At 42.7% G+C, this 24,213-nt stretch overlaps 1 protein-coding gene across 4 annotated transcripts in view; it reads right to left on the bottom strand.

Annotated features, from left to right (window-relative positions):
* Positions 1 to 24,213, bottom strand: part of DNAAF6 (dynein axonemal assembly factor 6) — a 143,648-nt gene that overhangs the window by 91,819 nt on the left and 27,616 nt on the right. For 2 of the 4 annotated variants that reach the window (XM_068248087.1, XM_068248086.1), the window contains exon 6: positions 19,683 to 19,768. The exons of 1 other annotated variant lie outside the window; for it this stretch is intronic. In XM_068248087.1, coding sequence (XP_068104188.1) covers positions 19,683 to 19,768 — 86 coding nt within the window. Of the gene's footprint in view, positions 1 to 14,473; positions 16,559 to 19,682; positions 19,769 to 24,213 lie in introns of those variants that run through there. One more of the 4 variants, XM_068248088.1, reaches the window with a different exon arrangement.

The raw sequence follows: 24,213 nt of genomic DNA on the forward strand, positions 1-24,213 counted from the left end.
GAAGATGAAGAAGAAGATGAAGAAGAAGAAGATGATGATGAAGAAGAAGAAGATGAAGAAGATGAAGAAGAAGAAGATGATGAAGAAGATGAAGATGAAGAAGAAGATGAAGAAGAAGAAGATGAAGAAGATGAAGAAGAAGAAGATGAAGAAGAAGATGAAGAAGATGAAGATGAAGAAGATGAAGAAGAAGATGAAGAAGATGAAGAAAAAGAAGATGAAGAAGATGATGATGAAGAAGATGAAGAAGAAGACAATATAAAAGAAGAAGAAGATATAGAAGAAGATATAGAAGAAGAAGATATAGAAGAAGAAGAAGATATAGAAGATAAAGAAGAAGAAGAAGTATATACAGTACTGAACACATTTCTGGACACAACTTCTCTTTTCAACTTTTTTTTTTTAAAGGAACATCCCCACATAATCACTTGCTGTTGTTACTTGGAAAAAAAGAGGTTTCTTGCATCATTCACCCTCAAAACAAGTGTTGGAAGCTATTTAAGGCCATTTCGAATAGTCAGCTCGAATAATGAGCTCGAATACCGACTCGAATAGTGAGCTCGAATTCCGAGGTCGAATCGAATAGTAAAAATTATTCGACTCGAATATTCGACTGACCTCGAATAATTTACTATTCGAATTCGACCTAACTCGAATTTTGAAAAGGGGTATTTGAGCACCACTGGTTACCCATTCACCAGAGCCCAAAGCATGCAGATATCCAGAGCTCGGATAATAGTCGAAGCTCTGGAGCCAGTACCCGATCACTGGAGGCCAACTGCAGTCTACAGTGGCGCCTGTTGTAGCTGATGGGCTGTTCTCCCAAATGACCTGATCAGTGGTTAAACCTCCTGTCCAATCTATGCTACCCAGACCCATTTGTTTCACTTATCATAAACCAGGGTTCATTGGGTGACAGGTATTGCTGTTATTTAAATACCTTTAATGAAATTCAAATAATGGCTTAGCGTTGGGAATTTGCATGCTGCTATTGCTGTCACTTTTTAACATTAACCTCCTAACACTATCATATCTAACCCACTCAACACTAACCCCTACCAATAATCTTATTGTAACTAGGCCTAACACGAACCCTACCACATAACGCTAAACATCATATAACTCTACCTCTAACACTATCATGTAACACTACTTCCCCCCCTAACTATCCTAACAGTTCAGTTGTGTAACAGCAGCAGATTTACATTGCAGTCTACAGGAGTCCTGGCACCCAAATTACCCGCTTCAAAAATAGGTGCCTATTTTTTTTTATAACGAAAGAATGCCTATTTCTGAAATCACTGAATACTTGGGAAAAACCTCAAACAAACTTTGGCATATTTATGTAAGGCCTTATTTGGAGAAAAAAAAGTAATAATTGCTAAGACGTTAATTAAACAATATTATCTGCACAGCTGCTGGCCCCCAAATGGCAGTATCATGCTCCATCATGTTGCAAACATCATTTGATCTGGGTGACCAATGTGATAAGTGAAATAATATCCTGCCTTGTTATTTGTTTACTTTGGAGATGAGTGAAGGTGAGATCCATGAGTTGGAGTTCTTTTAGCTCCCACTATAATCCTGGCAAAATTAGCTATTTTGGCACTAGCAAAGCACTGCCTCACATCTTCATAAATAACTCTACTCTGTGTAAGAGTAGGGTTAGGTTTAGCTATAGTAAAACATCGGTAAGATTTACCAATATTTTACTATTGAGAATTCTTGTCGTCGGAGGTCAGCGCCTAACAGCAAAGAAGCTCCAGACACAGTCAACACCACAGAAGGTAGGGAACTCAGACCTTACGTGCTCCAACACTGTGCTTCAGGAATCAAATTCAGCTGTTTTTTCACCTTCTTTCACCTAAGGAACATTGCAAAAATTAAGCACCTCATTCCTTCAGAGGATCTTCCAATCCTAGTTCACGCCTTCATCGCATCACGGCTGAACTATTCCAATGCCCTCTATGCAGGCCTTCCAAATTAGGACCTACACCGCCTTCAGCTAGCCCAGAATGCTGCCGCAAGACAACAAGACTACTTGTTGGCCCCATACCTGGAAAAGCTGCAAATCTCTCAAGAGAGGAAACTCCTGAGTGTCTACAGATTGAGTTCTCACAACCTCGAAATAGAGTCTGGGAGACACAGACAGACGTACAAACCCAGGGAGGAGAGACTATGCCAACACTGTGAGCAGAAGACCCTTGAGGATGAAAGCCACTTCCTGCTGCTCTGCCCCAAATATACTGCAACCAGGGACACTTACTTTAAGAAATTGTCGGAACTATTCCCAGACTTTCTCACACTAGAAGATGAGAGAAAAACATATATCCTACTAGGAGAAGAGGAATCCACAGTGACAATCGCTGCACACTATGTCACAGCATGCCACAGACTGAGAGGAGCATAACGGAACTGTAAACCTAAAAAAATGTCCACACACTGCTTAGCCATTGTCCCTCTACCCCACCCCCTCCCATGTCCCCTATTTCCCCTTGCTTTGGCAATGCCTGTAATGAATCTTGGTCATGCCAATAAAGCTATCATTGATTTGATTTGATTTTGCCATTGCAACACAACACCAATCCTTTGCTCACTAAACTGGTTACCCATAAAATGGAGAATCCTTTTCAAAATTGGCATGCTAACATTGTGATCCCTACACGACCTAGGGCCCCGTTACTTGAAGGATTTGTTGCAAATGTGTCACACCTCCCACAACCACAGATCAAAAAAATCCAATAACTTGACCACCCCCGAGAATCCAACTAAAAACCTTTGGAGCCAAAGCTTTCTGTCATTCATGCTGCCCCTACCCTTTGGAATGCCTTTCCAAATGTAATCAAGATAGCTCCAATCCTGGACACGTTTAAATCAGAACTGATAAAGCCACCTGTTTAGTCTGGCATTTATGATCACGTAACTTTTTTCCCTGTACACATCACTATGTACTGATCTAAGACAAGCTTATGCACTTTGGGTCCTATGGGAGAAAAGCACTTTACAAATGCTTCACTGTTGTTACAAATGTTTTGTTGTAAAACTGTATAAAAGTAGAATATTATTAAATGTACCGATATTATACGATCGCCAGTATCCCTGCACCCAATTTTCCCCGGCGTCCGTATTTCATGTACGCAGGAAGAAACATGTGCAGTACAAAATTACATTCACGGGCAAAACACATATCCTTGCAAAACACAGTGTCACAGCCCTCCTCTGCAAAGCATCTGAGTTGGGCGCTGCTATAGCACTAGTGCCAAACTTACCGGCAGCAGCATAGTATGTATGCCTACTCTGAGACGTTTATGGCAGATTTGAAGAATGTTGTAAACTGAGAATGCCTTCACAAATAGATGCACCATCAAATGTATCTTCAAAATTGATGATGTTGAAATCAGGGCTTTGCACAAGTAATACCATAATTTCCCCAGACTCCAGTTCATAATGACATTAGACGTATGTTTAAAAGGAACCAGAGATGAACGTTTCACACAAAATAAACATATCAGTTGATAGCTTGTAAAGAATAAATGCTCTACCTGATAATTTTGCCGCTCTGGTGTGCCTTTTTTAGTGTTTTTTATCCATTATTGCTCCAGGAAATATCCAATATGGCCGCCGGGTCATATCCCTTCTCCTTCCGGGTTATGAGTTGTTCTAGATGTGCTGTCTAGGCTATATGAGACTATGCTGCTATCTAGGCTAAATGCAGCCTTTCATCTATGTGCTTTCATTTTGGTATGATGTACAGCTGCCTGTAGGGAGTGTCTCTCACAGGAATGAAACTGCAGTCATCATCAGTATCTACAGTATGCAGACAGAGCACACAGGGATCATATTGCAGCCACAGAGCTTCTCTCTCAGCAGGAGCAGCCCCTCCCATGTCATCACAGCTCTCAGTATGCAAAGCAGGAAATCTAAGCCAGGAGGGGGAAGGCTTGGGCTTGAAAAGACTCCACAGAAGAGTGACTCAGCTATAATCAGGTCAAATCTCGACTGAATAGTCGGTGGATTCTTATCACAGTTGCTAATAGACTAATTAAGCAGATAACAATGAAACTAAAAGCAGGGCAGGTGTTTACTGTCATGTTCCCACTGATAAATGTAATAAAATACATGAGGGTGCTTCGACTCTGGTTCTCTTTAAGTCTGTTTGTTGTCCTGCTGCAGAATAATTTGGGGGACAATCAAACACCTCCTTGATGGTATTGCATGATGAATATGTACTGTATATGCTATAATTACTGGGTAATTTGCAGTGGTGTTGAGAGTCATCTTATTGCCATCTCGAGTCAAGAAGGTTTTTTTTTCTATATTCTTTATTTATTATTATTTATTTTGTAATAAAGGTATGAAAGAGTAAAAACTGTGCAATAAGAGCATCAAATCATCACAGACGATTCAGAACACAAATAAGTGAATTTGTGCAGATACTCATATAAAGTCCCCTAAGATGTAACATAGATATTTAACAACAGGATTCATCCAGTCCATGTATATCATACATAGCTAGATCAGGCACATGTTATGTAGGCGACTGACAATCAGTGCAAAGCTGGAGGAGATTAAATAATAAATAAGTTGAGAAAAGAAGGGGAAGGAAAAGAAAGAAGAAAATGCAAAGAAAAGAGAATCTTTGGAGTTCTTGAAAGAGCGGCACACTCCATCCCTTACTGTTAGCCGCTAACACATGCGGGGGGAGGGTATTACAATTGGCTGTATAGGCTGGAAACTCAAGGATCTACTTTATAGTCATTTGACTCTAGAAATTCAAGCCATGTATGAGAGCACTGTTCGACAAGGTGAAGCGTGAAATTAAGGGATTTCATATCATAGATAAATCTAAGTTCCGCTATCCATTTCAGGACTGTAGGAGTGTGTGTATGGTTTTCCAGTGCCTAGCAATAAGGACATGTGCGGCCTGAATTAGGTGCTTCATGAGGGAATGCTTGAATGTTTCAATGGGTTTCTTAGTGAGGTGTAAATGGTGGGATATATAACCGGGTCAGCACCTGTGAGCAAGTTAATATACTGAATTTCTGCCTAGGGTTGTGATCTTGGGGCAGCTCCAGAACACATGCAATAGGGTGCGCACCTGTTGACTGTACCTTTAGCACAAGGCATCAGCGTTGGGGTATATTTTATGGAGCCTGCTAGGGGTCAGGTACCAGAGCATGAGAATTTTATAGTTAAACTCCTGTATCCTGAAAAAAATGGAGGCTTTCCGATTCAAGATTAAAATCTTTTGCCACTGGGCATCAGAAAAAGTAACACATAAATCTGATTCCTAAATGAGCTTAAAGAGAAGCTGTCCGATTTGTACAATAAAAAACATATCAATCAAATCACTGTGATCTCCTGGATCCCTCTTTGCCATTTCCGCTGCAATCCTGGCTACTTAAGGACGAGAGCAATTTTCACATACCAGCACTGCTCCCATTCATTCGCCTATAACTTTATTACTCCTTATCACAGCTAAATGATCTATATATTGTTTTTTTTCAGTACAAATTAGGCTTTTAGGTGGTGTAAAAAATGTGTTTAGTAAGTATCTTATTTTCTATGTATTTTAAAGGGATATTAAGGTAAAGTATAAAAAAAACAAACTATTTCTCCATTTACATCTATTATAGCTTTACAATAAACAGTCCTAATTATACGTTAAACCCACATATTTTATTTGCTTATCCATCCTGGTTATTACAACATTTAGATTATGTTCCTAGCACAATGTATGGTGACAATATTGTATTTGGAATTAAAGGTGTCTTTTTTCTGTTTTGTGTTTCTTGCTTTCTCATTGTACACCATCGATGATTACGAGACCATATTTGCAAAAATAATAGTAATATACCCTCATGGTATACATATTTAAAAAGCCAAGTTCCTAAGGTAACAATACATGTTTTTTTCCTCTTATATGCTGTCACTTTGTTTTCATTTTACAAGTCTTTTATTTTGGTATAGAATATGTGAAAATTGAGTTGCTTTTGATTCAGTTTGTGACTAAGAAGAATACACAAGACATGGGCCTCAACCCTAAAACTCTCTAAGCTCTATTCTATAACTTATCAGGGTTAAAATGTTACCACATATGTTTCCTGTAGCATTGCTAAGACTTTCCCAAGTTTGATCACAATTTTGAAAATGACTTTTTCATGTTGGATTGAGTTTGTCCCTACCAATTTTTTATGTAACGTGTGTCCAAGCTTTACGACACACCAAAATGTATTCTACAGCTTGTCACGATTAAAATGATACCAAATGTGCCTCATTTAGTATCAAACTGGTGGTGCAGTCTCCACAACTACACTGGACAAATATATTCGTCCAGTTAGGCTTAAGTGGTAATCACCAGTTTTAGGCAGTGTTTACAAACAAAAAACATGGCCGCTAACCAGGAAATGATGTTTGAGTGTGTGTATATATATCTATCTATCATGTTACAGTATACTACAAGTTTTTATTACATAGTGAATTATCTGCACTCCAGTCTGTGATTCTCACAGTTTCTCAGCATGTGACAGCATTCCTCCCTGGGTCGACAAAGCTTGACAAAGAAAAGAAGATTAGATATATTACAGAGACAGTGCAACTAGAAAAGGCTGCAGTAATCCAGACCACATTAGAACAGGTATAGGAACTTATATGGTAGAAGAAATAAGGCTGAACATTTTGTTACAGAGTCTCTTTAAGCTACCCATACACTGCGTCGATTTCCCGCCGATATACAGCAGATTTGATCACTGTGATTGAATCTGCTGTGAAATCGATAACGCAAATATTGACCGATCGAGTGATTTCCATCCAAAATTTATCTATTTCGTCTATCTATCCTGGCGGAAGATTTTGCTCAATCATGGGTGGGTCGGGAGCCCATCATTAGCGGCAGTCAACCAACGCAGCATAGCAGCAGTGATACATTGCCTGTCCCCCTGGCTCGAGTTTTCATCCGTGCTGACACTTTCTCTGGTTGGCCTGTCTCCTCATTACTTCCTGTCTCCTCCTGTGACAAGCCTAAGTTTAAACAGTAGAGCACCCTCTATTGTTTGTACTTTCGCTCGTCACAGGAGGAGACAGGAAGTAATAAGGAGACAGGCCAGCCGGAGAAAGTGTCAGCCCGGACAGGGACTCGCGTCGGCGGACAGGTAATGTATCACTGCTGGTCGGGGGAGCACACGGGGGCGGCGAGCAGGCGGCAGCTCGACAGGTTGTGAATCAATTTCAATCTGAAATCGATTAAAAATCTGTGTGCAGTAGTGGGCAGCTAATAGATTCCTCAGATTCGATCAGAGAGGGATCTATCTGTTGGTCGATCTGGTGGCAATCGACCAGTGTATGGCTGCCTTTAGTAAATAAACAAGCTGCTAAGTAAAGGCTGGTTCACATGGTTTTCTGCTGAGCTTCTGCTTAGCATTTTGTTCAAACGCTGTGGGGTTTTTTTTTTTTCAAGAATGCCAGCATTTAACAGCTTGGCTTTTGAAGGGTTTCAGGAGAGTGCTGCATTTTCTTGGCTTTTGGTGGCTTTTACAGGAAGTATATGGAAAGGCTGGGCTTTTATGGGCTTTCTTTGGCTTTTATGGGCTTTCATTGGTTTTCAGTGGCTTTTGCTGGCTTTCAAATACCTTCTAGAAGCTACATGTTGCTTTTGAGATGAGACGAGACGCCGGGATCAACTGCCAGGCTTTCATGAAAGCCTGCAAAAGCTTGTACTAAACGCTCCCATTCTCTTGCATGGAAGGGTGGTAGATCCCTAAAAACGTTACTTTTAAAACGCTGTGTTTAATGCCAGCAAAACGTCCGTGTGAACCAGCCCTAAGTAACTATTTAGCACCGTTTATTTATTTACTTAGTTAACATATGAAAAGCAACAGCACAGGGCTCTGTAGCTAGTTAACATATGAAAAGCAACATCTGTGCTCTGTAGTGTGTGAGCCAGCTGCTTTATAATCAACTTACAGTGTCTTTTAGCAGAGAGCAGTCCTATACTTTCTTATCAGGGAGATCTGATGTAATGAAGCAGCTCAGCTGTGTAGGAGAGTAAAATTAGTGTTAAAGGTGCATACACACATCTGATTTTATGCCCGATTGTCGTTAAAACCGGGACGTTTGAACGACTTGTCATTCAAACAAAAAGTTGTTCAGACTCCTTGTACACGCAGACGACAAAACGTTTGAAATGCTAATTACAGCTAATTTACATGTCGTTTGAATTGTCAATGGACTGGATAGAACAATGGACGAGATCAAAAGACTGATCAAACGACTTGTTGTTTGAATGTCTTAAAGAGACACTGAAGTGAAAAAAAAATGATGATATTATGATTTGTATGTGTAGCACAGCTAAGAAAAAAAACATTAAGATCAGATACATCAGTCTAATTGTTTCCAGTACAGGAAGAGTTGAGAAACTCCAGTTGTTATCTCTATGCAAAAAAGCTATTAAGCTCTCCAACTAACTTAGTCATGGAGAGGGCTGTTATCTGACTTTTATTATCTCAACTGTAATTGAACTGTTTACTTTTCCTCTGCTAGAGGAGAGTTCATTACTTCACAGACTGCTCTGAAAGACTCATTTTGAATGCTGAGTGTTGTGTAATCTGCACATATTATAGGATGATGCAATGTTAGAAAAAACACTATATACCTGAAAATAAAAATATGAGATTTTCTTTGCTGCTAATCTTCTAGTAATTATTCATAGTACACAACCAATTCATTATAACATATATTTTTTTTCGCTTCAGTGTCTCTTTAAGGTACCTATACACTCATCAGATAGGCAGCAGATAGATCATCAGATGGAATTCTTATCTATCTGATGTGTAAAAGGAACATTTTTTACTACAATAGAATTCCAATAGATTTCAGTTTGAAATCTATTGAAAAACGATCTGATGGCATTTTTTTGCCATTAGATTTCCATTAGGGCCAATGCAAAATGATAAGCAATCTCAACAGATAGACCTAGATTTTCCACCCTGCCAGTTCGATGGAAATCGATCGAAATCGGCCGTCGATCGGTCGATTGGGAAACCGATTTGCAATCAATCGATCGATTTGGATCGATCGGCAAGAAAATCGGCTGAGTGTATGGGCCCCTTTAGTGTCAAACTAATAGACTTTCAAACAACAAGTCGTTTGTACACATGTATGGACCTAACTGTCGTTTGAACAACAGTTAGTCCACGAATCGGCCAAGCGGATCAGTCAAAACTGCTGCTATTGGTCTAATGATCATTCGTACACACGCCAAACTGTCGTTCAAACGACCGGTTTGAACAAAAACTAGTTCACAAATATCAGACGTGTGTACCTACATTTAAGCTACATACACATGTTCAACAAGCACACAACATGCAAACGACCACCCCAAACGACACGATGAACCAAACGACCTGACGTACCGCACAACCTGTATGTCCACACATCCGGACGGATAAACGACCAACTAATTTACATACTGCGCACTATAGCGGAATGACAGACTACACATTGAAAATAAGTACAACTCGTTTAACAGTCGTTCAAAAGACTTGTACACACGGACCATCTGCACAATATCAGATGACCGTAGGCCAACATAGATTTTTTTTAACACAAGGCCACGCTTTCTACCTCAGAGCTGGGCTCTCTTTTGAAGGAGAGGGAAAAGCTTCTACAGCTATAGTTATTCAAAGAAAAATTAATTGCATCAAAATTCAGATGCACGTTCTATAAATAAAATAACAAATGTAGTTAAATTTTAGACGGGGCGTTTCGAGATCAATATGCTGCAAATCATATCTCTTGTATTCAAGATACCCATGGTCATAAACACAAGAAGACTTAAAGAGACTCTGTAACAATTTTTTCAGCCTTAGTTCTTCTATCCTATGAGTTCCTATGCCTGTTCTAATGTGCTGGGGCTTACTGCAGCTCTTCCTAATTACACTGTCTCTGTAATAAATCAATGTATCTTTCCTCTGTCCTGTTTGTCGGGCTAAGGCTTTGATTGTGTGGAATGTGCAGGGCTGCTTGTGATTGGTAGAAGCGATACACACCCTCTGCAGGCCCCCTGCATACTCACACACTATGCTTAGCTGAGCCTATTAGAAGCTGGTTAGTTTGTTTGTAAACATTGCCTAAAACTGTTAATTACAAGCCAGGATTGCAGCAGAGAGTGGCAGAAACAGCACAGAGGGGCACAGGAGAAAATAAGGAATAGAATGGTATGCTTTTTAGTGTAAGAATATTAGAGTACAGATTCTCTTTAATCCATTGCAGACATATTCCACTCCTACTATCATTCCCTTTACAATCTAAACACTACCCAACAGGAGCCGTGTCTCTCTGATAGAGGACAGGGCATTGTGCAGTACCTCCACGACTCTGCCATGCCTATGTTGCCTGTGGAAGCAACGGTGGATCTTGAGGAGCCCATCTCTGAAGTGGAGGTCAAGCAGGTCCGCTCGCCAGGAAGCTCTGAACTGCAGAGCAACAATCAGATCACCACCTAAGATGATAATGCCCTCTGCAAATGTATCCAGGACATTGAGGGCCCTGATCAAGAAGGCGGGTTGGGGGAGTAAAACGTACTTAATGTGAGTTTGCCTTTTAAGTATTCCCCTTTTATAAAAAGGAAGCGACCTGCAGAGTCATGATATTCATGCAGGTGAGCAAAATCCACATCTTTAGATAGCAGAATTGCCACTCCTTTTGATTTTGAATCTGGAGAAGAGCTACTATGGGCTCTATTATAATATTTATCTATCAGTCTTGGAACGAGGGTGCTTTAAAGGAGTCATCAGGCGATTATAAGGAAAATAAGTGCTACATACAATTTATTATAACATACATTTATCTTCACTTCAGATTCCCTTTAAAGTGCAACTGTCGGGCATAAAATCAAAAATCAATTCTTTATTTTTATCTGGTAAACAAGTAATAAGCATGCTAACCAGGCAATCCAAAAGTTAAAATCTCTATTACTTTTCTTGTTTATAAATGATCATTAGCCAGTTTACCTGACTCTTATTTGGTACTTTGCCGCAAAAAGGAAGTTGCAGGGCATGCTGGGTTGTCTTTTTTTGCCAAATAAGAGTCAGGTAAACTGGGGAATAATCATTTATCAGCAAGAAAAGTAATAGTGATTTCAACTTTTGGATTGCCTGATTAGCATCCTTATTACTTGTTTACCAGATAGAAATAAATAATTAATTTTTGATTTTATGCCCGACAATTACTCTTTAAAGGAGTCATCAGGCGATTATAAGGAAAATAATTGCTACTTACCCTGGGCTTCCTCCAGCCCCAAGCTCCCTGCATGTCCCTTGCTGCAGCTCCGTAGTGAGCCATACGCCTGTGAAGCTTCCCGGTCCCCGGCAATGACGTCAGGCTGACCTGGAGGTCGGCCTGCGCAAGCGGCGCTGTCAATCACCACCACGTGGACAGGAGCGTACTGCACAGGCGCAGAACTGCTGGTCAGCCTGACGTCATCGCTGGGGATCACAGGCGAACGGCTCACTGCGGAGCTGCAGCGAGGGACATGCTGGGAGCTTGGGGCTGGAGGAAGCCCCGGGTAAGTAGCAATTATTTTCCTTATAATCGCCTAATGACTCCTTTAACCAGTTCACCCCCAAGGGTTTTTATCCTAACGGACCAGAGCAATTTTCAGTTGTCAGCGCTCCTCCCTTTTATTCCCTAATAACTTTATTACTACTTATCACAAGAAAATGATCTATACCTCGTTTTTTTCGCCACCAATTAGGCTTTCTGTGGATAGTACATTTTGCTAAGAATTTTTTTATTCTAAATGCATTTTAATGAGAAAAACAGAAAAAAAAAAGAAAAAAAATCATTATTTCTCAGTGTTCAGCCTTTATAGTTTTAAAATTAAACATTCTCCTGTGGATAAAACAAACACGTTTTATTTGCCCAGTGGTCCCGATAATTAAACCGTTTAGATTATGTCCCTACCACAATGTATGGCGACAGTATATTATTTTGAAATATAAGTGGTTATTTTTCTGTTTGTTCTGGCCATAATTACAAGCCCCTATGTAATAAATTAAAATTAATTTTCCCCCATAAAATATAGAATAAAAAAAGCTGAGTCCCTAAGGCAACTATTTATTTATTTTTTTAAGCTGATTTTTTTTTTTTACAAGTGTTTTTTTTGGGGGGGAGGGTTGGAAGTGTAATTTTATTAATGATGTGTATATACTTGAAAATGTATGTGTTTTGTAGGTGTAATATACTTTTTGGCCACAAGATGGCGCTGGTGAACACTCATAGGACGTGTTCACTTTTTTTTTTTTTTTTTACACACTTTATTAAACTGTTACATTTCCTGTTTATGTGAATGGACGTAGCCGCTGTTCGCGGTCACGTCCATTCACTCCAGGCACTGCGATTGGGTAGAGGACTGTTCAGTCCTCTTCCCCAATCGCCCAGCACGGGATCCCGACGGTAATGGCGGCGGTAGCGGCGGACACACGGCGGTAGCAGCGGCGGGAATGCGCGACGTATTAAAACGTCATGTTGCTGTTAATAGCGGTAAGCATGACGTTTTAATACGTTAGGATGGCGGTAAATGGTTAAAGGGAATCTGAAGTGAAGATAAATGTATGTTATAATAAATTGTATGCGAAGTACAGCTAAGAAATAGAACATTAGTAGCAAAGAACAGAGTCTCATATTGTTTCCAGTACTGGCAAAGTTCAGAAACTTCAGTTGTTATCAATGGATAAAGGTGCTCTGAGCTCTCCAACCCAACTTGGGTCGGAGACAGTCCTATTTACTGAAGCACTTATACATATAAGAAACTGTGTGACACAGCTTCAGATAAATAAAAATATGAGACTTTTCTTTGCTACTAATGTTCAATTAATTATCTGTACTACAATTCATTAAATCATACTTTTCTTTTTTGCTTCAGTGTCACTTTAAAATGTGCCTCCTGCAGGAATAAAACCTGAACTCTTTGTTTGTGCATCTGGCACAGCCGGGCTCTGTGTTTCTCTGGGATATTCAGCCACCTGGCATCTAGGGTTTGAATTTTAAAGGACCACTATCGCGAAAAAGTAGACAGTTAAAATCTGACAGAACCGACAGGTTTTGGGCCAGTCCATCTCCTCATGGGGGATTCAGGGTTTTCTTTGTTTTCAACAGCATTTCCTGAACAGCAGTTTAACTGCCAAAATAGTACGAGATACCAGCCAGCCTCCCTAATCATTTGCACACTATTTTGTCAGTTAGACTTTGCAACTGCTGTTCAGGAAATGCTGTTGAAAACAAAAAAAAAAAACCTGAATCCCCCATGAGGAGATGAACTGGCCCAAAACCTGTCGGTTCTGTCACATTTTAACTGCCTATTTTTTCACAATAGTTGTCCTTTAAAGAGACACTGAAGTCTCTTAAAAATTCTCTTTTTATTACAAAATTGTGTTTAACATTATTGTCCTACCTAAACCGCCGCATCCCCGCGGCTGTAATCTCACTAAATCCCCCCTTATATGTAGAACAGGGAATCCCTGCAGTTCATGCAGGGAGATGTGCCGGGTTAATTGTACTGGGTTAGGCACTTGACAGGTGAAGGGTGTAACCAGAAAATAAGTCTACTACAGCAAACACTGGGGTAGAGGTGGAGGTGTGTGTGTTTGACTTTGTTTTTTCTTGAACACATCATCGGGGGCGTTTGTATGGCTGATTGTGGTGAAACCCCTCCCACAATGTGATGTCATGACCAGGGTCCTGACAGTTTGCCGTCTGTGAACCTCATTGCATTGTGAGAAATCACAGCTTTTTCCAACTGCCAAGCAAGCAATATCTCCCTTTGTGCATAGAACTCTCAGTAATGAACATTCCGTAAAGATCACCATGCATGTGGGGTGATCAGGGTGCATGTGGGGTGATCAGGGTGCATGTGGGTGTCAAGTGCGAGTCAGAATGCAAGTGGAAGCTCAGGGTACATGTGGGGTGCTGTGGGTATAGTACAGAAGGAGTAAATTACTTCTCCCTAGAGCAGCAGCACTGGAAATCATGATGCTTGCCTGCCTCGTCCCCTGCAGTGAGAGACTGTAGCCTTTTGGAGGAAGAGAAGGATGAGTAGGAAGGAGACAGGGCAAAGGAACATTTGGGCGTGGCAAGGGAGAGACATTTGTGCGTTGGTCACAACCACGTCCCTGCTGCTTCTGGCCACAAGCGCCAGCCACATGGCAGCATTTGGTAATACCACATGTACAGCGCCGGATTTACAGCTCAGGAGCCTGTAGGCACATAAGCTCTGGCGCCCTAAACACCACCCCGTAACAGACCACACGTCTAATGCCATGCCCCCTTTTCTTATTTAATAAAACCACACAGGTAATACAAATATTATCAAAGTACTCTATACCAACAATGCGCAAATAGAATCAGAATCATTTATTTCGCCAAGTACAACGTGAGTTGTACCCGGAATTGGTTTTGGCACAAAATATTACACAATATTAACGACTTATAGAATTTACCAAATTTGGGCTATTACTAGCAGGAGACAGTGGCGGTAGGTGGTGGGAGGGCACAGCAGGTAGGTATAAAGGGCACAGAATAGTCAGATGGAGTAGGTAGGTGGGAGAATGCAGGTATAGAGCAGTCAGTGGGGGTAGGTAGGTGGGAGAGCACAGTATGTAGGTATAGAAAGCACAGAGAGCAGTCAGTGGGGGTCGGTAGGTGGGAAAGCATAGTAGGTAGGTAGGTATATAGAGCACAGAGAGCAGTCAGTGGGGGTAGGTAGGTGGGAAAGCACAGTAGGTATATAGAGCACAGAGAGCAGTCAGAGGGGTTAGGTAGGTGGGAGAGCACAGTAGGTATGTATAGAGAGCACAGAGAGCAGTCAGTGGGAGAGCGCAGCAGGTAGGTATAGAGCACAGAGAGCAGTCAGTGGGGGTAGGTAGGTGGGAAAGCACAGTAGGTAGGTAGGTATATAGAGCACAGAGAGCAGTCAGTGGGGGTAGGTAGGTGGGAGAGCGCAGCAGGTAGGTATAGAGCACAGAGAGCAGTCAGTGGGGGTAGGTAGGTGAGAGAGAACAGTAGGTAGGTATATAGAGCACAGAGAACAGTCAGTGGGGGTAGGTAGGTGAGCGCAAAAGGTAGGTATAGAGAGCAGTCAGTGGGGGTAGGTAGGTGGGAGAACACAGTAGGTAGGTATATAGAGCACAGAGAGCAGTCAGTGGGGTTAGGTAGGTGGGAGAGCGCAGCAGGTAGGTATAGAGCACAGAGAGCAATCAGTGGAGGTAGGTAGGTGGGAGAGCGGAGCAAGTTGGTATAGACAGCACAGAGAGGGGTCAATGGGGGTAGGTAGGGTCAGTGGGATAGGTAGGTGGGAGGATGCAGAAGGTAGGTATAGAGAGTAGTAAGTTGGGGTAGGTAAGTAGGTAGGTGGGAGGTTAGAGGAGGGAAGTCAGCGAAAGGACCTGAACTCAGAACTTCCCCTCTGCTCTAAAAGATACACAACAGCATAATAACGAAAAACTATTTTGTTTCAGCTGATACAAATCCTAAAATAAATCACCAGTGTTTCTACTTCCTTCTTTCATGGAAGCAGACATGTTAACATCCTGCACTTACAAATCAGCTTATCTGCCATAGCAGTCAGATGACACGGGGAGAGATCGAATAAAAACTTGTGATTAGACACAGATAATGGGGAATTACACAGGCTTAACTCTAAATACATACAGCGGGGTGCAGATTTTTCCTTCATTAGACAGGCTACACGCTCTACATACATACAGGCTGCATTTCTCTCTGTTTCTTTCTGTCCTGGGCAAGAGTTCAGGTCCACTTTATGGCGGCAGCGGCTCTTCCAAGTGTCGGAGTGGGCGGGGCTCCAGGTGGAGGCAGCGGACCGGCAGTAAGTCCTTCTTCTGCCAAACATCCCGAGCGGCTGAGGGAGACCGGGGGGGGGGGGGCAGCAGAAGAAGTATTTGGTGGCGGAGAAGACATGGATCTAGAGGCGCAGCAGTGGCGGCATGTAATGTTACTTTACATTCATGCCAGTGGCAGCGGCGGCACCCTCCAGTCCTTCAGCAAGAGGGAGAGACTCGTTTCAAAGGACGCTCCATGCGTCCAGCATTGACGTCACTCCACAGCGCCCCCTGCGTCCCCTCCGCGGTCAAGCTCTGTAACCATGGAGAAGACGCAGGAGGCGCTGCTGGGTGATGTAAACGCAGGACGCATGGAGCAGGAGAGCATCGTTTTACTGGCCGCTTGCTTCTGCAGAAGGATAGAGCCATCACTGCTGCTGGAATGAATGAATAGGAGGGAGAAAGAGGACTTGCACTTTGGGCAGCTAGTAACCCACCCCTTTCACAAACCACCCGCCTGTAGGCACGTGCCTACCTTGCCTATAGGTAAATCCGGCCCTGCACATGTATCATGTTTAACTACCCAGCAGCAAAAAAAAAGGTCTCGGGTCTGGTATAAGCACGGCAACCACCGTACTCGGCGCCTGTCCATCGTCTGTGCCAAGTGCTACCAAGCTTGTGAACGGGAGCAGGTGACAGCAGGTGAATTCACCGCCTTCAGCCGCCTGTGGAAAAGATGGAGGCATTCTTACTTTACAGCACTTTTTCACTTTTGCAGATTCTTGTCCATAAAATCAAACACAATAGGTGAAGCCAACAGATTCAAGTGAACACAAAACACACACTAAAAAATGTTTTTACACACACCCGTTTCTATGAGCGTGCAATTAGTGCAATTGCCCAGGACGCTGAATTGAGCGGCAGGAGGTGGGAGTGCACCGGCGATGGGAGCGGGAGTCTCTCACGTTGTACACAGGCAGCGTCCCCTGTGATGACATGCGGTCACGTCATCACAGCAGGGGGCGCTTACCAACACGACAGACGCCGGGAACAGGAAAGAAAAAGAGGCTGAAGGGGATCGCGGAAGGTGAGTTGTAACTAGGGATGGTCGGAAATGCCAATTTCCGATTCCGTTGTAAATCCACATTCCGCCATTGCCAAATACCGTTTCCGCTTTCTGCTACCAATTTCTGCATTCCGATGCGGAATTTCCGCCGGAAATCGTGGAAATTCCGCCCGACTTTAACATCGATTTTCTCAAAAACTATAAGGTATTTTTGAAAACTTTTTTTGCATCTTGTTCAGGAGCTGCTGTTTAACAAACCCTGTAAATTTGGTGTTTCTAGGACTTACGGGGGCTTTGCTATTAACCGCTAAAGTCGGTGGATTTTTACTGTAATGTAAATGCAGAAAATAGGCAGATGCAGATTTTCTGCATTTTACATTACAGTAAAAATCCGCCGACTTTAGTGGTTAATAGCAAAGCCCCCGTAAGTCCTAGAAACACCAAATTTTCAGGGTTTGTTAAACAGAATCTCCTGAACAAGATGCAAAAAAAAAAAAAGGTTTTCAAAAAGACCTTATAGTTTTTGAGAAAATCGATGTTAAAGTCGGGCGGAATTTTCACGATTTTCGCCGGAATTTCCGCGATTTTCGTCGGAATTTCCGCGATTTCCGGCAGAAACCCGCCTAATGCACTTGCATTACCGATTTACGCATTCCGATGCGGAAATGCAATTTCCGATCGGAATTTCGGAAATTGCATTTCCGCGGGAATCCGAATGAGCATCCCTAGTTGTAACTACGCTACGACCGCTCCCCCGCCACTGTGCCTATGCTGGAGGCACCTACCTATCTAACCTATACTGGGGGCACCTACCTATCTAACCTATACTGGTGGAACCTACTTATCTAACCTATACTGGGGGAACCTACCTATCTAACCTATACTGGGGGAACCTACTTATATAACATATAATGGAGTAACCTACCTATCTAACCTATACTTGGGGCACCTACCTATCTAACCTATATTGGGGGAACCTACCTAACCTATACTCGGGGCACCTACATATCTAACTTATACTCGGGGCACCTACCTGTCTAACCTGTACTGGGGGCACCTACCTATCTAACCTACACTCAGGGCACCTACCTATCTAACCTATACTGGGGGAACCTACCTATCTAACCTATACTCGGGGCACCTACATATCTAACTTATACTCGGGGCACCTACCTGTCTAACCTGTACTGTGGGCACCTACCTATCTAACCTACACTCAGGGCACCTACCTATCTAACCTATACTGGGGGAACCTACCTATCTAACCTATACTCGGGGCACCTACATATCTAACTTATACTCGGGGCACCTACCTGTCTAACCTATACTCAGGGCACCTACCTATCTAACCTATACTGGGAGCACTTACCTATATAACCTATATTGGAGGCACCTACCTATCTAACCTATAATGGGGGAACCTACCTATCTAGCCTATACTGGGGGCACCTACATAACAACAATAACAATAATATTTTTATAGCGCTTTTCTCCCTGGGGGCTCAAATTGCTGTGACCCTGCATTATGCAGTCTCAAAGGCTAGGGAAAAGAGGTGAGTTTTTAGCCTTTTTTTAAAGCTGTCCAGAGAAGGAGCCTCTCGTATTGATTGTGGAAGTGAGTTCCATAGAGTAGGGGCTGCATAGGAAGAGGCCCGAGCACCAAATGTTAAGTGTATCCTGGGAATAACCAGCCTCATCTTGTTGGCATCTACCTATCTAACCTATACTGGGGAACCTACCTATCTAACCTATACTGGTGGCAGCTATACTGGCTATCTACATTGGAGGCACCTACCTATCTAACCTATACTGGGGGCACCTACCTATCTAACATATACTGGTGGCAACTATACGGGCTACCCTATACTGGAGACACCTACCTAGCTAACCTATACTGGGGGTAACTATGCCTGGCTACCTATACTAGGGGGGACTTATAGCTGGCTAACTATACTGGGGGCAACTAGACCTGGCCAACATATACTGCGTCACCTATACCTGGCTCCACGGGGGGGGGGGGGGGCGGCTATCTTTACACATTCGCCCTGGGTGCAATTTTGCCTAGAAACTGTCCTGTAATATCTTAATGGAAGAAAAACTAGAGAGTAAATGAAGGACCCTGTACTGAAAGTTCATGGCTAATGAGTGTAATTAATGCAAAAGACATCATCACTTACAGGTACACAAGGCGCTGGAAGTGAAAAGTGGAATAAGTGAGACTTTAGCATTACACATGAATAGAGAAGGTTAGTGTACAGATTCCACCCTAGAGGAAATAATGGATGTTCTATACATGTGCTCCATTTCATTTTGAATGTTTTTCTATTTTTGTGGATCTGTTAGTTTCACCTACTGTGCTGGGTTTTTCCCTTGGTGAAAAAAGAGCTGCTAGACTGCTGCCTGCCTGACTTTTTGAATAGTGGAGGATGACTATTAAGGCATATGTAGGAGTACCTAATCTCGCCAGTGACTTGCTGACTCATAATAAAATCTTATTTACATCACAGAGGACGGCTGGCATAAACCATTTGATTTTCCAAGGAGGGAGTCTTGCTGATGAATCTATTTTTGTACTGCACATCTCTTACCTTGGTATTACTTAAAATTACTGTATGTGCAAGTGTTATACATTATATACTAGGACATACACCACAGATGTGCAGTGTCATTTGATCCATTGTCACTGTCCATTTTGAGCTACTAGAACTTTTATATGTACTGTAAAGGAGCTTTTGTTCCATGACTCAGCCAGTGTTTGAGCATTTCCCATACAGGTCACTTACTGTTTGGGAGTACGGAGGTCTAGGTACTTTCTCCTTACATCAAGTGAAACATCAGAGGACTTTGTACCAGGTAGCCGTATACGAAACTAAATAAAAATATTAAGAAAATTCATGGAAAAGACAAAACAAAAATGACAAACACAAAATAATATATATATTATTGTTTTTTTTAATATAGCTACTCCTTTAAGCACCCAAATATGGTATATGGTACAAAAACTGCCACTACAGGGACATATCTAGTGTAAATATACTATCTGATAAGGCAATGTATACCATCTGTGCTCAGTGATGTTTTTATGATGGGGGTGTGGCAAAAAAACTGAAATTGTAACCAACTTTTTGGGAAATTTTCAGAGGAACCCATTATTTCAGCTTCTCAGACCCAGTGCAGGGATAGGTCCTACATAAATTATAAAAGAGTCCCAAAATTCTGAATTGTACAAGCCAGAATAAACTGTCCCCCACCCGATGAAAGTGCCTGGGCAACCCTCCAGGTGATTAACTGCAGTATACTACAACAAACACTGGGGTAGAGGTAGAGGTGGAGGTGTGTGTGTGTGTGTTTGACTTTGTTTTTTCTTGAACACATCATCAGGGGGGTCTGTATGGCTGATGTTGTGGTGAAACCCCTCCCACAATGTGATGTCATGACCATGGTCCTGACAGTTTGCTGTCTGTGAACCTCATTGCATTGTGAGAAATAACAGCTCTTTCCAACTGCCAAGCAAGCAATATCTCCCTCTGTGCATAGAACTCTCAGTAACAAACATTCCGTAAAGATCACCTGGCAGAACTAAAGATGTCACCATCGGTGATAGATTTCAGAATGTAAATCAGAGAGGAAAGATTTTACAATGGGCAAACACTGACTAAATAATCTATAAATTAATTTTGTCAAAAAGAAGCAATTTTATTCATTATGTTATTTTCAGTACAGTTTCTCTTTAAAGAGAGTCTGAAGCGAGAATAAATCTCGCTTCAGACCTCATAGATAGCAGGGGGCCAGGGGCATGTGTGCCCCTGCTAAAACGCCGCTATCCCGCAGCTTAACGGGGGTCCCTTCACCCCCAAATCCCCTCCGCACAGCCGGGGAGTGCTTCCGCATTGGGGCATGGCTAACCGCCACAGCCCTGCCTCATGCGAGTCTATCAGATGCGTACCTCCGCCTCGCCCCCGCCCCTCTCAGTCTTCCTTCACTGAGAGGGGCGGTGGAGAGGCGGCGATGCGCGTCTGATAGACTTGCTGAGAGGCAGGGCTGCAGCCGTTAGCCCTGCCTCCAGGAAGAGCAAAATTTTACGACCAAGTTTACGACCAAGTTTTTCGGGGGTGGGTTTGGGGGTGAAGGGACCCCCGTTTAGCCGCAGGATAGCGGCGTTTTAGCAGGGGCACACATGCCCCTGCTAACTATGAGCTCTGAAGCGAGATTTATTCTCGCTTCAGAGTCTCTTTAAAGCTGAACTGTAGAGTGAAAATAAACACATTGGGCTTGATTCACAGAAAAGTGCTGTTAGCACGGCCGTTTTTTCGCGAATTTTCGCATTGCGCAAACGATATCGATTTCACTGGAAAATTCGCGTTTGTGCGCGAAAATATTATTGTTTAGCGCGAAAATTCGCGATTGCGCGCAATGCGAAAATTCGCGCGAAAACGGCCGTGCTAACAGTTAGCACTCTTTTGTGAATCAAGCTCATTGTTTCACTTACCTGGGGCTTCCCCAAGCCCCCAGCAGCCGTCCTGTCCCACGCCGCTTGTCGACGAGCCTCCGTTCTCCCGCCGCCAGCTACTTTAAGAAACACCACAGCTGTGAAACAGCCCTCATTCAATAACAAGAACAAACAGCTATGACCTCAAAAAACCGCACCAGATCAGTACACAAATATTGTTGCAAAAAGTAAATCCTTTATTATAAATCCTCAAACAATTAAAACATACAATTTAAAATCAGGTGGGGATTAACATGTGAACCCAAATTGTCGGAGATCCGGGAGGACAATAAGGTGCAATAAGTGCAAATGACACACCCCGTGGGTGTGAAAAAATGGGGGGCTAGTTCAAAGTGATTCTTTGGGAAGCATGTATAGTGCCAGGAAGGATGGGGGAGGGGGGGGGGAAAGGAAGGAGGGGAAAAAAAGGGGAAGGTGGGGGGGAAAGAGGGGAAACAAAGTGCAATGTGCAATGTGCATCAATCAAATTGCAAACAATGAGAATGACAACCACATAACCTCATGAGAGTAATCATTAAACTCACTAGTAAAAAGTCAATATAGAAAAAAACCTCACAAAGGAGTGAGTGAAAATGTGTGTATAGAGGAAGAAAGGTAAAACCACACAGTGCTACAGGTATAGCAAGTAGAGTGCAAAATACATGAGAGTGATCAAAGAGCGAAACCACCAGTATAGTGAAAAGTCCTACCGGAAAGAGGTAGCTCCACGGGTCCCCCACCGCTGCTATCGCGATTCGCCACCGTCCTGTGGCTTTCTCAAAGCTGCTGTACTAAACCCCGCAGCCATAATTTATCCTATTCCGGGAAGTGGGGGGAGGGAAAAACAACGCCCGAACGTAGCGTGGCCACGCTACCGCCTCCATTGCTCCACGCTGCTCAGCAGCGTGAAAGCTCTGTCAGCTTCCGTATCTACGGTGGCCGCATTGCGGCCAAAGCAAGGTGATGCGTCCAAATGTACGCGTCGCTATAGGGAATGTACGCATAGGCGCCATCTAGTGGGATAAAATATACTGCATATGCATAAAAACAACTACATGCAAACCTGCCAGGTACCATGATTGAATTGAGAACCCACCCCACCTACTGGCTGCAAGGGAGAGCTACATGTGAAGAGTATCTTAAGAAATAAAACAAAAGGAAACATGAATAAAAGATGAAAAATAAAAAAATGAAGGGTAATTGGAGAGATAGAAAAATTATATAATGCTGAGCCAGTAAGCAAAGTACTATAGACATATGGATATATCAGAAAACACATTTAACTTGTTCAAATACATAAAAAACCACTTATTACTGAGCCCAGGTAAGGGCCATACAGCAGGTAGTACCCGGTAAGCCGGACGTACCCTGTATTAGCAATATAGACACAAGTATGTATATGTACAGACTGTTCATACATTAGCAAAGGCGAAAACAACAACTAAATGAATGCCCAAGAGGACAACCCATCATCGCTGAAAACATCTTCCAGGGTCCAAGATATGCAAAAAGGGGTCCTGTCCATCATCCCTTTGCAGTAGGGAAATGCAAGTGGTATGCCTATCCCACGAAAAGGTACACACAGGCTAAGGCATACCACTTGCATTTCCCTACTGCAAAGGGATGATGGACAGGACCCCTTTTTGCATATCTTGGACCCTGGAAGATGTTTTCAGCGATGATGGGTTGTCCTCTTGGGCATTCATTTAGTTGTTGTTTTCGCCTTTGCTAATGTATGAACAGTCTGTACATATACATACTTGTGTCTATATTGCTAATACAGCTCGGCTTACCGGGTGCTACCTGCTGTATGGCCCTTACCTGGGCTCAGTAATAAGTGGTTTTTTATGTATTTGAACAAGTTAAATGTGTTTTCTGATATATCCATATGTCTATAGTACTTTGCTTACTGGCTCAGCATTATATAATTTTTCTATCTCTCCAATTACCCTTCATTTTTTTATTTTTCATCTTTTATTCATGTTTCCTTTTGTTTTATTTCTTAAGATACTCTTCACATGTAGCTCTCCCTTGCAGCCAGTAGGTGGGGTGGGTTCTCAATTCAATCATGGTACCTGGCAGGTTTGCATGTAGTTGTTTTTATGCATATGCAGTATATTTTATCCCACTAGATGGCGCCTATGCGTACATTCCCTATAGCGACGCGTACATTTGGACGCATCACCTTGCTTTGGCCGCAATGCGGCCACCGTAGATACGGAAGCTGACAGAGCTTTCACGCTGCTGAGCAGCGTGGAGCAATGGAGGCGGGTAGCGTGGCCACGCTACGTTCGGGCGTTGTTTTTCCCTCCCCCCACTTCCCGGAATAGGATAAATTATGGCTGCGGGGTTTAGTACAGCAGCTTTGAGAAAGCCACAGGACGGTGGCGAATCGCGATAGCAGCGGTGGGGGACCCGTGGAGCTACCTCTTTCCGGTAGGACTTTTCACTATACTGGTGGTTTCGCTCTTTGATCACTCTCATGTATTTTGCACTCTACTTGCTATACCTGTAGCACTGTGTGGTTTTACCTTTCTTCCTCTATACACACATTTTCACTCACTCCTTTGTGAGGTTTTTTTCTATATTGACTTTTTACTAGTGAGTTTAATGATTACTCTCATGAGGTTATGTGGTTGTCATCCTCATTGTTTGCAATTTGATTGATGCACATTGCACTTTGTTTCCCCTCTTCCCCCCCCCCCCCCCCCCCACCTTCCCCTTTTTTCCCCTCCTTCCTTCCCCCCCCCTCCCCCATCCTTCCTGGCACTATACATGCTTCCCAAAGAATCACTTTAAACTAGCCCCCCATTTTTTCACACCCA

The sequence above is a fragment of the Hyperolius riggenbachi genome, chromosome 8 (genome assembly GCF_040937935.1).
Source record: "Hyperolius riggenbachi isolate aHypRig1 chromosome 8, aHypRig1.pri, whole genome shotgun sequence".
Taxonomy (NCBI): Eukaryota; Metazoa; Chordata; class Amphibia; order Anura; family Hyperoliidae; genus Hyperolius; species Hyperolius riggenbachi.